Consider the following 16035-nt stretch of genomic DNA (forward strand, 5'->3'; position numbering starts at 1 on the left):
AAGTGCAGAAAACCCGAAGGATTGAGTAAAGTTGGTGTCGTCGGCGGTTTACTACAGGAGCGACCTTATTGAATCCTCGTTCAAGGAGGTAGTAACCTGCATCCGAGATAGTCCCTGCATTGTGAAAGCAGAAAGGGCTGGACGCAGCGGTATTCGCCAAGGAAAGGCCAGTGCCTTTAAGTCATTTTACTTCCTTCGTCATAAGTCCTTTGGGCAAGGCATATTTCAGCAGGGCTCAGCAGTAATGTCACGTCGTTGAGGAATTCACTACTTCAGGAAAGTCTCTCCTAATTGACTGTGTAAATCATTTGAACTGTGTTCGCATTTATCACTTTAAGAACTGCTCGAGTTACCATATAGCAGTTAACTTCCGGTTAAGTTAGTCATTTGTTTACTTTTCATTTTTATTGAGCAGTGGTTAATAGATGTTTTATTTGTTTATAAAAAACCTGTCTCGATTCTATATTCATTGTTTCTGTATCGTAACAGTATATCATGAGCAAGAGGATAGCTAGAGAAGGGGTAGGTCCTCTCAAGAATAAATAGGGATTTTTTTTTTGAACCTTGCTTTCCCGGCACCACACAAGGTAGATGAATTTCCAGGATGTAATAGAAACCAATTCAAGACACCAAGGGAAGGAAGGGAGGAGGGAGGAGATTGCTGGTACCTTGACAGTCATTGTGCGAGGAATCAGCAGGCTGGAGAAGAGCTGATGTTCCTTTGACTAAGAAGCACAACAGGAGCAAACCAAGAAATTATAGGCTAGCAAGCTTTATACCAGTAGCAGGTAAATTACTGGAAAAGATACTTGGAGACAGAATTTACTAAGATTTCGAAAAACATGGATTTCTTAGGGATAGCCAGCATGGTTTTGTACAGGGGAAGGTCCCATCTCACAAATTCGATTAAGTTTTTCTTGAGGAAACAAAAGATTTAATTGGTTAATGTCATTTCCAGAACACAAGTGTAAAGGAGGATGAAATAATTGTTACTCCAGATCTGATAAAACACCATAAACCAAGATAAAAACACAATAAATATAAATCCATACAATAGCTTATATACATACTGTAGACTGATTGTTTGACCTAAAGATGACGCTAGGCACAAGAGTGTCCATACATAAGGTGACTCTGACAGAAAGTGATAAAGGAATGGCGATGGGAGGTGTGGAGGAGTCAGTTAGTGGATAGAGGTGTTGATCAGCCTTGCAGCTTGGGGAAAGTAACTGTTTCTGAGTCTGGTGGTTCAGGTGTGGATGTTACGCAGCCTCCTCCCTGATGGGAGTGGGACAGTCCATGAGCAGGGTGTATGGGATCCATCATAATGTTACTGGCCCTTTTGCAGCACCTTTCTGTATATATATCCTTGATGATGCGTACGTTGGTGCTGATGATGCATTGGGCTGTTGTGACTACCTGTTGCAGATGGGTAGATAATTGACGATACTTACAATGATCAAGATGATTATTGAGGGTAAGGCACCCCCTCCCCCTTGGAAGTTTTCATGTTTTATTGTTTTATAACGTTGAATTCAGCGGGGTTAAACAAAACATTTGACAAAGTCCCTCATGGTGAACTTATCTGGAAGATTAAGTCACAGTGAGTTGGTCACTTGGCTTGCGACCCGGACGAAGGTGCGGGCTGGTGATCTAATTAGTAGGTCTGTAGATAGCATGACAATCAAGATGACACTGAGCCTAGGCCTCTGTTGAGGTCATCGCTCAGTATTAGTTTTATTTTTGAGTTCATAGGGATGATTTTTGGGACAGAGATTGAGTTAGGGGTCAGGTTAAGGTTTAGGGATTGTGGATTAATTACTCCACTTTATCTTTTCCACCTCCTATTTTGCAAACAATTTCAGCTTCTCCCAGCCAGTCAGATACAGCACAGCACAAAATCAGGCTCTTTGGCACACTGTGCCCATGCCTGCCATGATACCAATCTAATCTCATTTGACTGCACCAAGGCCATGTCTATCTATTCCTTGACTGTACATGTGTCAGTCTGAATGCCTCTTAAAACATTGCTATCACATCTGCTTATTTGACATTTCCACTCTGGGTGATTATCTGCCTCTGCTCAGCAACACTATGGATCCCACCCTTAACAGTGTACTGTCTCCTTGCATTTGCCCTACCAAGGTGGAACATCTCAAACTTATCTGGGTTAAACTCCATCTGCCATTTTTCTGCCCATATCTGCAATTGCACTATATTGTGCTGTATTCTTTGCCTGTATTCTACACTACTCACAACTCCACCAACCTTGGTATCATCCGCAAACTTACTCACTCATTTAACTACATTTTCATCCAGGTCATTTATATACATCACAAACAGCAGAGGTCCCAGCACAGGTCCCTGTGGAATACCACTCCGGCTTGAATAAGTCCCTACAACCACTACCCTGTCTTTTCTGTGCAAGCCAGTTCTGAATCCAAACAGCCAACTTGCCGAGGGCACATGCACCCTAATCTTCTGGATTAGCCTTTGCCAGACATCCACGTAGACAACATCCACTGTTTTACCGTCAACCGCACTTGTCACCTTGTCAAAAAACTCAATCAAATTGGTAAGACATGGCTTGTCCTGCACAAAGCCATGCTGGCTTTCCCTAATTAGGCCATGAGTTTCCAAATACCCCTCAGAATTTTCTCCACCTACAACTGACATGAGACTCATCAGTCACCTTGATTTTGGTTCAGATTTCCACCATTTGAAATTCTCTGACTACATATGCAGGACGGTGAACAAGTTGGCTCAATTGCCTATGCTAACGTCTGGCTCCAAGCCTCAATTGTCTGTTGCCTTCACAATTCAAACCACTTTTCATCTGCACTGCTCCCAAGGAAAAATACATATCCACAGTAGGACAAGATCCCAAATATTTGTGCTTTTGAGATACCTTGCAGTACAATTGCCTGCTTATACAGTACTGTGTAAAAGTCTCCTGTACATAGATATAGCCAGGGTGCCCTAGACTTCTGCACAGTTCTACATTTGTCAATGTTGATAGAAAGCGAGTTTGTAAATCAAGGATGTTGGGAATGGCAAGGGTGGAGCGCCGTGTGAGGGGTGTGGGACAGGTGGCAAAGAAGTAGCGCCAGAGCATTGAGGTGGTGCAGGTGCAGACACACCCAGCCCTGAGACACCAGGCAAGGTCATTCGATTCTAAACAATTAGTTTATTGATCATCACAGAATGTCTCTCTGGTGCTTCCCACTCCCTCGCCTTTTCCCAACAATAATTCCACTCTCCCTGCCTCCTTCCCACTCTCCATCCACAAAAGAGACCCATATCAGAATCTGGTTTATCATCACGCGGCCATTCCCATTAACAATAAGTATACCGTACTGGATACTGTTGATGGGGATGACCTACCAGGAATGAGTTGTAGTGGTCCTGCCTCTGGCACAGAGGTTGAACCCTCAACTAGAAAGGGGAGGAGGGAATAGAAGAGAGCGATAGTTTTAGGGGTTTCTATAGTCAGGGGGGCAGATAGGAGATTTTGTGGGGCAGCGGGAGTCTCAGATGGTATGTTGCCTCCCTGGTGCCAGGGTCCGGGACATCTCAGATCGGGTGCAGGCTATTCTTGAGAACAAGGGCATGAACCCAGATGTAGTGGTCCATGTAGGGACCAACGATGTAGGTAAGGTGAGTGAGGGGGTCCTGATTAGAGAGTTCAGGGAGTTAGGAGTGAAGCAGAAAGGCAGGACCTCCAGGGTGACAATCTCGGGATTGCTACCTGTGCCACGTGCGAGTAAGGCGAAGAATAGAATGATTATGCACATCAATACGAGGCTGAGAGCATGGTGCAGGAAGGAAGGGTTCAGGTTTTTGGATAATTGGTCTTTGTTCCAGGGACACTGGGATCTGTTTCGAAGGGACGGTCTACATCTGAACCGGAGGGGTACTAACATTCTTGCAGGAGTGTTTGCCAGTGCTGATCGGGGGGGTTTAAACTAGATGTGCAGGGGGCAGGGATCCAGATCCAGAGGGTTGGTCAGAAGGAGCATGGGGTTAAATGTGTAGAAGGTTTGGGTGATCTTGAGAAGGTCATCAAAATTCAGGGTGCAATTAGCCCGATGGAAGTTCAAGGAGCTGGGTTAGGTACAGTAGACAGTGTTTTAAGCAAAGAGAGGAGGAATGGGCTCAGAATTCTATACTTGAATGCGCGTAGTGTCAGAAATAAGACAGATGAGCTTGAAGCTCAGATGAAAATGGGGAACTACGATATTATTGGAATAACGGAGACATGGCTGCAAGGGGATCAGGCCTGGGAATTGAGTGTACCAGGGTATACGTGCTATCGTAGAGACAGAAATATGGGAAGAAGGTGGCCCTGTTGGTGAGGAATGAGATTCAGTCCTTAGCAAGAGGTGACTTGGGAACAGGGGAAGTAGAGTCTGTGTGGATTGAGCTGAGGAACAGTAAGGGTAAAAAGACCCTAATGGGTGTTGTCTACAGGCCCCCAAAACGTAGCGTGGATATTGGGTACAAGTTGATTAGGGAGTTAACATTGGCATGTGCTAAAGGTAATGCAGTCGTTATGGGAGATTTCAACATGCAAGTGAACTGGGAGAATCAGGTAGGTGCTGGACCCCAGGATAGGGAGTTTGTGGAGTGTCTAAGGGATGTATTTTTGGAACAGCTTGTGCTTGAGCCAACCAGGAACGAGGCTATATTGGACTTGGTGATGTGTAATGAACAGGAATTGATAAGTGATCTTGAAGTAAAGGAACCATTAGGAAGTAGTGATCATAACATGATAGTTTTTATCTACAATTTGAGAGGGATAAGGGCAGATCAGAGGTGTCAGTGTTGCAATTAAATAAAGGAGACTACGGAGCCATGAGGGAAGAGCTGGCCAAAGTTAAATGGGCGGATGCCCTGACAGGAAAGACAGTGGATCAGCAGTGGCAGATATTCTTGGGGATAATACAAAAGATGCAAAAGCAGTTCATTCCAATGAGGGGGAAGGGGCCACAGTGGTTGACAAAGGTAGTCAGAGATTGTATAGCATTAAAGAAAAAGAAGTATGACAGGGCTAAGATGAGTGGGAATACAGATGATTGGGAAAGTTTTAAGGAACAGCAGATCTTAACTAAAAAAGCAATATGGAGAAAAAAAATCAAGTATGGGCTCAGTCTAGCCAGGAATATAAAAGGGGATAGCAAAAGCTTTTTTAGCTATGTGAAGAGAAAGAAGATAGTTAAGAACAATGTTGGCCCCTTGAAGAATGAATTGGGAGAAATTGTTATGGGAAACAGGGAAATGGCAACAGAATTTAATGCGTACTTTAGATCTGTCTTCACCAGGGAAGACACAAGCAATCTCCCAGATGTATGGATGGGCCAGGGTCATAAGATATCAGAGGAATTGAGACAGATTGACATTAGGAAAGAAACTGTGATGAGTAGACTGGTAGGACTGAAGGCTAATAAATCCCCGGGTCCAGATGGTCTGCATCCGAGGGTTCTAAAAGAGGTGGCTCAGGAAATTGCGGATGCATTGGTAATCATTTTCCAATGTTCCTTAGATTCAGGATCAGTTCCTGAAGATTGGAGAGTGGCTAATGTTATCCCACTTTTCAAGAAGGGAGGGAAGGAGAAAACGGAGAACTATCGCCCTGTTAGCCTAACGTCAGTCGTGGGGAAGATGCTTGAGTCCATTATTAAGGACAAAATAGTGGCACATCTTGATGGCAGAAATAGGATTAGGCTGAGCCAGCATGGATTTACCAAGGGCAAATCATGCTTGACTAATCTGTTGGAGTTTTTTGAGGGTGTAACAAGGATGTTAGACGAGGGTAAGCTAGTGGATGTTGTGTACCTAGATTTTCAGAAGGCATTCAATAAGGTGCCACATCGGAGATTGGTGAGTAAAATCAGAGCTCATGGCATTGGGGGCAGGGTTTCAACATGGATAGAAAACTGGTTGGCAGATAGAAAGCAAAGGGTAGCAGTGAATGGGTGTTTCTTGGAATGGCTGGAGGTGACTAGTGGGATACCACAGGGCTCTGTATTGGGACCACAGCTCTTTACGATTTATGTCAACGATTTAGATGAGGGCATTGAAAATTATATCAGCAAGTTTGCTGACGATACTAAACTGGGTGGCAGTGTGACATGCGAAGAGGACATTAGGAGAATACAGGGAGACTTGGATAGGCTGGGTGAGTGGGCAGATACTTGGCAGATGTCATTCAATGTGAATAAATGTGAAGTTATTCACTTTGGAAGCAGGAACAAGAGGGCAGAGTATTGTCTGAACAGTGTAGAGTTAGGTTAGGGAGAAATGCAAAGAGACCTAGGAGTCCTAGTTCACCAGTCAATGAAGGTGAATGAGCAAGTGCAACAGGCAGTGAAGAGGGCAAATGGAATGTTGGCCTTTGATACAAGGGGAATTGAGTACAAGAGCAAGGATGTCCTTTTGCATTTATACAGGGCCTGGTGAGACCACACCTGGAATATTGTGTACAGTTTTGGTCTCCAGGTTTAAGGAAGGACATTCTGGCAATTGAGGAAGTGCAGCGTAGATTCACTAGGTTGATTCCTGGGATGGCAGGGCTTTCTTACGCAGAGAGATTGGAGAGATTGGACTTGTACACGCTGGAATTGAGGAGATTGAGAGGAGATCTGATTGAAACGTTTAAGATAATTAAAGGATTTGATAGGATTGAGGCAGGAAATATGTTCCAGATGTTGGGAGAGTCCAGTACCAGAGGGCATGGATTGAGAATAAGAGGTCAGTTATTTAAAACAGAGTTGAGGAAGAGCTTCTTCTCCCAGAGAGTTGTGGAGGTGTGGAATGCACTGCCTCGGAAGACGGTGGAGGCCAATTCTCTGGATGCTTTCAAGAAGGAGCTAGATAGATATCTGATGGATAGGGGAATCAAGGGATATGGGGACAAGGCAGGGACTGGGTATTGATAGTGAGTGATCAGCCATGATCTCAGAATGGCGGTGAAGACTCGAGGGGCCAAATGGTCTACTTCTGCACCTATTGTCTATTGTCTATTGAATGTTTTTGGCAGCAACAGTATAGTGCAATACATAGAATTACTACAGTACTGCACGAAAGTCTTAGACACCCTAGCTATATATAAATGCCTCAGACTTTTACACAGTACTGTAGGTATGTCAAATGTTAGGAGCTTATACGAGGGCGGGGAACACAGCTTCACAGAAGCCCAAGCCTCTTATACCAAATTTGATGCTTTGAACTTCAAAAACACTTTTACTCATTGACTATGAATTAATTATCTAGATATTAATTTAGGAAAATCTTCAAGATGATGAGGAGCTACTACCCCACAGAAGTAAAGCAAAGTTCAGGATAGTTAGTTTCAAGTACTCTTCTTGCTACACAAGTGAGATGTAAATGATTGCCACAAACATTACCACAATGAAGAACAATGGAATGATGGTTTATTCCTCACTTTGAGTCTTTTACACTCCCTCATACAGAGAAATAAATTAAATGTTCTCCAACTTCAGCTATATCTGTAATCACAAAACTATAACACCTACCGTGTGTCTCTGCCAAGAAATATCCGAGCCTCTTCCTGCAGATTTATAGATTCCTTCTCAACAATATTGGTCAAAGCAGATTTTAGATCCTGGTCTTCTGCATTTGCTAACTGAGTGGCATGGGCTTCCCAGGCTGATACAAGCATCTCTCCTAGTGGATCAACCAATTTCACCCCATTGTCTTCCTGTAATGGAATCATTTAAAATGGCAAGAAATTGAGACTTTACATGTTGTAGAGATGTTGACTAATAATTCTGTTTCTTCCCAACTTCCTGCTAGTAAGAACATAAGAACACAAGACACAGGAGCAGGAGTAGGCCACGTTGCCCATAGAGCCTACTCTGCCATTCATTAAAATCAATAATGAGTTAATGAGACCAATATGCTGAGAATGTAACTGAGATACTTGGACAAGTACATGGGCAAAAAAAGCTTACAGGGATATGGGTTGAATGTGGGCAATTAGGACTAGCTCAGATGAGAACTGGGATTAGCAAAGACCAGATGGACTTGAGGCCCACTTTCATGCTGTACGACTCTAAAGATACAAAGCCAAGCAGATGTGAGTTGTTAAGTTGTAGTAAAGAATAACAAAAAGGGCCCATTCTAATTAAACAGTCAAATGTGCACAAGTGGGAGCTCATCTTGAACTTCTCTGTCACTCACGCGCTGGGCCCCAAGTCAACGTGAAAGCACACACCACCTTCAGAACGTCGCTCGCAATCCATCTTGAACAAACAGGTCTCCTACCGGATTGTATGCTATGACCGGTTGTCCCCAGTGTCTTCTCTCTCCATCTCCCCCCAAACAAAAAAATCCCAAACCTAACCTTATTGTCCCTTATCAAGAAAATCTGCTAATTGGATGTCACACATTTCATATCAGCCCTTATCTTCAACAATAACCCAAACAGGCTGAAAGCAGAACAGCTCTTACAGAACTGCTAAATGAAATATCTACAGCATAACAGTAAAGATGTGAACCAGGGCATTACACATTGTTGGATGTTAAGAGAAACAAAGAGAAAACAGAGCAGAAGCCAAATAGAGATTGTGATACTGAATGATGGATTGTGCACAAGTAGCCAAATTTCTGACTCCTGATTTTTGTGCTCTTAGGCCGATATACATTTCTATAAAATAATGTAACATGCTGTAGGGTTTCACTGCTGTGTAACATGCAGTAAAGTTTCGCTGATTACGCTTTATAATTCTTACTTTGACTATATGGTTAGTAAAGAAAATGGAAAAAAAGAAAAAGGGCCCAATCTTATGAAACAGTCTATTGCACAATGTTGGAGTTCATAGATAAGCCAATTGTCCACCATCAACCTCCTCCGATCATCCCTGCCCTTCGGACCCTCGCTACAAGTCCACTCTGTCCAGTGGTCTACCACACCTTCCATTCGTGTCTTCTCTCCTCATCTCTCCCCAGCAAAAAACCATGAAAATCTCTCTTTCAGACTCACAAGAAAGAACAAGAGCATTCCAAACCCCATTATCTCTAGTCATAACCCAAACATTGCTGCTACAGAGACACCATTATCTTATCAGTGAACCCTTACCCAGCATGTTACACAGCAAGGTTATTGGGCCTTTGTGCTTACCAGCCACCGAGTTTTCAGTACTTTTCACACTAACAATTGACTGAGTCTGTAGATTGTGGGTTAATTACAGTGTCCTTGGTCATCCAGTCTCAAATACATGCCTAAATATATATGTTCTCTTGCATTTTGCAAAGACATCTACTGAGTCTGGCATCAAACCCTGTGTTCTCCTGTCAGTCCCACACTAAATCATCTTCCTGGCTGAACCTCAATGCCACATTCCCATCTATCTTTTCCTTTTTTGCCCATCGATCTAATCCTTAAAAATATTCAAAGACTCCACTTCCTTAGCTCTGGAGAACAGAGTTTCAAAGATTCATGAACCTTCAAGAAGCAAAAACAATCACCTCATTTGTCTTAAATGGCTAACCCTTTATTTTTTAAAATACTGACCCCCTCCTTTTGTTCGAGACTCATCCAAGGAAATATTCTCACCGCATTCACCCTGATGAGATCCCTTGGGATTTGATGTTTCAATCAAGTTCTCCCTCACCGCAGATACAACACAGCCTGTCCAATTTTCTTCATACGACAATCCATAGTAAATTTTTCCCAATACATGAACATACTTTCTTAAATAAGGAGGTCAGTAGAGTACACAGTATTCCACATCTGGTCATCAGTATTCCACAAATGCAGCTCTCTGCATGAGCATTTGGCTGTCTCCCACAGGTACTGAAGAGAAGGGCTGAATGAACTTAGAGCCCTGAGTCAGTTTGAGGAGCGGAGAGCTAAATGAAGAGCACAGTGGGCAGCAATTCTACGACGCCCTACACATGCAGCAACTGTGGCAGATCCTACCGTTCCAGGATCGCCTCAATAGCCACAGTCGACACTGCTTGACAAACCAGAGGCTACCAGAGGTGCAGTACACATGGTCGACCACAACCGACACAGGCCACACATAGAGTTCTCACCTTACTAGCACATGGCACAAGCAGTAACCCCCAGACTACAAATGTGGAAGCCCTGTCTTTTTAACTGTTAGTAATGAAAGGGATGAATGTCTAAAGTGAGCTGCAGTATAAGCCAGCTGCTTAATCTGGATGGTATCTTAGTGCAAAAGGTATTAAACTTCACACCCATGGAAATTCAGACTAATTTTTGCTTCCAAGTTGATGCAAAGTAGCTACTTCACACAGAATAGTCAATCTTTGACCAGCTCCCAGAGCCTTGTAAACCATATTGATCCAGCTGAGAATCAAAAGAAGAGGTCAGCATTCAGGAGTGAGATAAGAAGTTTCTTCACCCAAGGATGTTTTCTCTAACCAGGAAAAACATGGAGACTCAGTTGCTGATTCTATGCAAGGCAGAAGATCACAGATTTCTGAACATCAAGGGATTAGGAGACAAAGGGTTCGAGTAGGAAAGCGACACCTAAGTAAAAGATCACATTTTATAAGATGGAAGAGCAGGAGAGGCTGAGAGCGAAAATGGATCAGCCATGATGAAATGGCAGAGCAGACTCAATGGGCCCAAAGGCCTAATTCTACTCATGTAGCTTATGGTCTTTACTGCTCTGAGAAACGGATTTGATATGTCAGTTCAATGGTCTTTGGCCATCAACACTGAACTGTTAACTGTATTTCTGCACAGGTAATACCTGACCTGCTGAGCAACTCCTGTCTATTCTGTTTGTATTTTAACTTTCCAACACCTGTCCAATGACTTACTTACATATTTAAATACATTGCAGTCTTCACTTTACTGGGACTGCTTCAGATAAAATTAAAGTTAGAACGATGAAACCGGGGGTTCCCAACTGCTCAGTTAATGGTAGGGATCCATGGCATAAAAAAGGTTGGGAACCCCTGTTCCAAAGCCACACACTGACTGTTGAACATTACCTCTGGATTATGGGAGGCTGTGACCATCACTCCAATGGTGCGTGTAGTTTTCTTTGACCTCAGTGCCGCCAGAAGGCCCATGCGGTACATGACGTGATCGAGTTGTTCTGCCTTTGCTCTGAATCCTGCAGTACCATATTCAAGAACCAGACCGACAGGTTTAGGATGCTGGGAGGACAGCTTCGCTATTTCTTCAAAACAGGCCATTACTGCATCAGAGGAAATAAAACACCAGATTAAAAAAAATTACAGAAATAGGACATGGTCATGAGTCTGCAATAAATCCTTGCTTGGTTCAACTTCAAGCTCTTAAGTAAAAATCCGTATGTTTTTTCCAGAACCATTTGGCTACAACACAGGAACAAGACTTTCAGTCCACATAGTGTGCCACGCTAAATGAACTAGCATTAAATGCCTAAATAATCACTTCTGCCTGCACAATATCCATATCTCGACATATACATTTTCTTATACAAGAGCCTCAAACACCTCCATTGTATCTGCCTCCCCTACCATCCATAAGATTATTAGACATAGAAGCAAAATTAGGCCATTTGGCCCATCAAGTCTTCTCCACCATTCAATCACCTTTTATCGCCCCTCCTCAGCCCCACTCCCAGGATTTCTCCCCACAACCTTTGATGCCTTGGCCAGTCAAGAACCTATCAATCTCTGCCTTAAATACACCTAACGACCTGGCCCCCACAGCTGCCTGTGGTAACAAATTCACTATACTCTGGCTAAAGAAATTTCTACACATCTCTGTTTTAAATGAACACCCCTCTGTCCAGAGGCTGTGCCCCCTTGCGCTAGACTCCCCCAACATGGGAAACATCCTTTCCACATCTACTCTGTCTAGGCCTTTCAACATTTGAAAGGTTTCCATGAATTCCCTGCTGATCATTCTAAATTGCATCAAGTATTGGCCCAGAGACATTGAATGTTCCTCATATGAAAACCTTTGCATTCCCAGAATCATCCTTCTGAATCTTCCCTGAACCCTCTACAATGCCAGAACATCTTTTCTTAGATAAGGAGCTCAAAATTGTTCGCAGTACTCAAGGTGAGGCCTCACCAGTGCCTTATAAAGCCTCAGCATCACATCCTTGCTCTTGTATTCTAGACCTCTCGAAATGAATGCTAACGTGGCATTTGCCTTCCTCACCAGTGACTCACCCTGCAAGTTAACCTTCAGGGTGTTCTGCACAAGCCTTTGCATCTCAGAATTTTTGGATTTTTTCTCCATTTAGAAAATAGTCTGCGCATTTATTTCTTCTACTAAAGTGCATGACCATGCATTTTCCAACACTGTATTTCGTTTGCTACTTTCTTTCCCACTCTCCTAATCTGTCTAAGTCCTTCTCCAGCCTATCTGTTTCCTCAACTCTATCTGCCCCTCCATCAATTTCGTATTATCTGCAAACTTGGCAAAAAAGCCATCTATTCCATCATCTAAATCATTGATTATAAAGCATAATAAGTGGTCCCAACACTGACCCCTGAGGAACACCACTAGTCACTGGCAGCCAACCAGAAAAGGATTCTTTTATTCCCACTCGCTGGCTGATTGGTAGGAGGCAATGCTCTAACCATGCTAGTTACTTTCCTGTAATACCATGGGCTCTTAATTTGGTAAATAGTCTCATGTGTGGCACCTTATCAAAGGCCTTCTGAAAATCCAAATATAAAACATCCACTGCATCCCCTTTATCTATCCTACTGTAATAGCTTCAAAGAATTCTAACAGATTCATTAGACAAGATCTTCCTTTCAGGAAACCATGCTGCCTTTGTCCTATCTTGTCCTGTGTCACCGAGTACTCCATCACCTCATGCTTAACAATTGACTCCAACATCTTCCCAACTACTGAGGTCAGGCTAACTGGTCTCTATAATTTCCTTTCTACTGCCTCCCTCCTTTCTTAAAGAGGAAAGTGACAATTGCAATTTTCTGGCCCTCTGGAACTATGCCAGAGTCCAATGAATCTTGAAAGATAATCTGTACTGCTACCTCTTTTAGAACCCTAGAGTGAAATTCTTCTGGTCTATGTGACTAATGCACCTGTAGGTCTTTCAGCTTCTTGAGCACCTTCTCCCTTGTTACAGTAACTGCACTCACTTCTCTTCCCTAACACTCTTCAACACCTGGCACACTGCTGGTGATTGCCACAGTGAAGACTGATACAAAATATTCACTTAGTTCATCTGCCACCTCCTTGTCGCCCATTATTATTTCTCCTGTCTCATTCCCTACTGGTCCTATTATCCATTCTCATCTCCCATTTTCATTTTTTTATATACTTGAAGCAAGCATGTGGGAGGAAACTGGAGGAGCCAGGGGAATCTCACACTGTCCACGTGGAGGGTGTACAGACTCCTTACAGATGTCAGAATTGAACTCAGAACACCCTGAACTATAATTGCTTCATGTTAACTGCTATGCGGCCATGGTGCCTGAACTTATTTATCATCTAGAATCTTCTCATCTCTGTTTTGAATTGCTGAACCCCTATTTTGAGATTGTGATCCTTTATTCCAAACACAGGCGATACATCATTCCAGCATCTCCCCCTGTCAAGATCATCATTATTCTAAACTCTAGTGAGATCAGGTCCACTTAATCTCTCTTCATCCCAGCAAATCACAGTGCTGAAGACCATTCCATTTCTTCCAAGAACACTGAGTGACCTTTTGCAGAATCCAATCTCTGCAGTCATCTTTTTCCACAATGTTACCAAATCCTTGGAGAAATTATTTCAGAACAACTGTAAATCAGGTAAGCAGGTAAAACAGCAAGCTGAAATCATTACTCTAAAAACACTTATTATAACATTTAAACCAATCAAAAAGTATTCAGATGCAAGGAACCAAATTCAACATATTAATATCATTAAACTGTCCAATCATAGTCAGTATGATTAAATCTGCCTTTTAAAACTATATATTGATGAACATACAATAAATGGAGCAGGTATTGACATTCTTTCTCAGAAGCAAGAAACGACAATTGAATCATAAATTCTATATATAGCGATGAAACATTTCCACGATCTGTGGATTTTGGGGACAGCCACAACTTGCCAATCTCTCAAACCAAGAGTCTTGATTCTCTACAATGGTACCATCTCCTAACTGAACCAGCTGCACTGCACTCATGGGTGTAAGACCATTCACAACAAGAAGTTTAGGTGTAGGGGAGTTAGATTTCGACTTCACTTGCAGACCAGTACCCCACAGCACAGCACCACACTTGCCCTTAGATATCAGTGCTACAGCTCCATTCAGCTTGAAGACACCATGTGCAGCCGCTCTGATCTAAACTGGGATGCCCCACCACTTCTTCCCGCAACTGGAAGATGGCAGCATCAGCCCAGCCTCCACACAACAGTGGGTGGAGCATACGCACCTCACTGGGGTTCAGTCAAGGTTCACAGCTCCCTATCCCTCTGGACTCATTCCAGGTTCACAGCCCCGCCATTTACACAGATCCGGACTCATTCCGGGGTCACAGCCCCCACCCCCATACATCCAGACTCGCTCCGGGTGGTAAGTCCCTTTCCACACAGGTCTGGACTCACTCCGGGATCTCAGCTCCCATCTCCACAGTTCCAGACTCACTCCGGGATCTTAGCTCCTGTCTCTACGGTTCCAGACTCACTCCGGGATCTCAGCTCCTGCCTCTACAGTTCCAGACTCCGGGATCTCAGTTCCCTTCTCCACAGTTCCAGACTCACTCCGGGATCTCAGCTCCTGTCTCTACAGTTCCAGACTCAGGGATCACAGCTCCCGTCTCTACAGTTCCAGACTCACTCCGGGATCTCAGCTCCTGTCTCTACAGTTCCAGACTCACTCCGGGATCTCGGCTCCTGCCTCTACAGTTCCAGACTCACTCCGGGATCTCAGCTCCTGTCTCTACAGTTCCAGACTCACTCTGGGATCTCAGCTCCTGTCTCTACAGTTCCAGACTCACTCCGGGATCTCAGCTCCTGTCTCTACAGTTCCAGACTCAGGGATCACAGCTCCCGTCTCTACAGTTCCAGACTCACTCCGGGATCTCCGCTCCTGCCTCTACAGTTCCAGACTCACTCCGGGATCTCGGCTCCTGTCTCTACAGTTCCAGACTCACTCCGGGATCTCAGCTCCTGTCTCTACAGTTCCAGACTCACTCTGGGATCTCAGCTCCTGTCTCTACAGTTCCAGACTCACTCCGGGATCTCAGCTCCCGTCTCTACGGTTCCAGACTCACTCCGGGATCTCAGCTCCTGTCTCTACAGTTCCAGACTCCGGGATCTCAGCTCCCGTCTCCACAGTTCCAGACTCGCTCCGGGTGTTAAGTCCCTTTCCACACAGGTCCGGACTCACTCCGGGATCTCAGCTCCTGTCTCTACAGTTACAGACTCACTCCGGTATCTCCGCTCCCGTCTCCACAGTTCCGAACTCACTCCGGGATCTCAGTTCCTGTCTCCACAGTTCCAGACTCGCTCCGGGTGTTAAGTCCCTTTCCACACAGGTCCGGACTCACTCCGGGATCTCAGCTCCCGTCTCTACAGTTACAGACTCGCTCCGGGTTCTCAACCCCATGTGTCTACAGACCCGGACTCCGTGCTCACAGTCCCTGTCGCCACGGCTCCGGACTCAATGCGGGATCACATCATTTATTTCACCACTGACTCCGCACCTGACACCCGCGTTACCTGCCGCTGCCGGTTCCAGTCTGCACGACGCCTGCGCATAACCGCCGCCGTGCAAGCAACCAATCCGCGAGCAGCAGCCGCGCCGCCACGTCGCTCTCTCGCGCCACAGTCCGGCGCATGCGCGTCGTCTCCAGGGCGGCTGTCGGTGCGAGGCGGGGGCCTGCCGGGCCTGCCGGGCCTGCCGGGCCTGCCGGGCCTGCCAACGCCGAGAACCAGCGCGGGTTCTGCAGAGACGTCCTTTGCATCCTTTCCCATTAATTCTGCTCTGTTGTGAGGTGACCAGTCCCTCATGTTTCTCCAGGCAGGTTGATGTGGGAGAGAGCCTGAGGCGGGGGCTAGGTCCTGCTCCTGAA

At 44.7% G+C, this 16035-nt stretch overlaps 1 protein-coding gene across 5 annotated transcripts in view; it reads right to left on the reverse strand.

Annotated features, from left to right (window-relative positions):
* The window catches only part of pgm3 (phosphoglucomutase 3), a 50845-nt gene extending 35071 nt beyond the window's left edge, over nucleotides 1-15774 (reverse strand). Inside the window, exons 1-3 of one of the 5 annotated variants that reach the window (XM_059986605.1) lie at nucleotides 15683-15774; nucleotides 10990-11198; nucleotides 7536-7720 (exon numbers count right to left, since the gene is read on the reverse strand). In XM_059986605.1, coding sequence (XP_059842588.1) covers nucleotides 7536-7720; nucleotides 10990-11196 — 392 coding nt within the window. In that variant the 5' untranslated portion in view covers nucleotides 11197-11198; nucleotides 15683-15774. Of the gene's footprint in view, nucleotides 1-7535; nucleotides 7721-10989; nucleotides 11199-15390 lie in introns of all 5 variants that reach the window. The other 4 variants (XM_059986604.1, XM_059986606.1, XM_059986603.1 and 1 more) reach the window with 4 other exon arrangements.
* Nucleotides 15775-16035: the final 261 nt, after the last annotated feature.

Source organism: Hypanus sabinus, chromosome 12 (assembly GCF_030144855.1).
Source record: "Hypanus sabinus isolate sHypSab1 chromosome 12, sHypSab1.hap1, whole genome shotgun sequence".
NCBI classification, from domain to species: domain Eukaryota; kingdom Metazoa; phylum Chordata; class Chondrichthyes; order Myliobatiformes; family Dasyatidae; genus Hypanus; species Hypanus sabinus.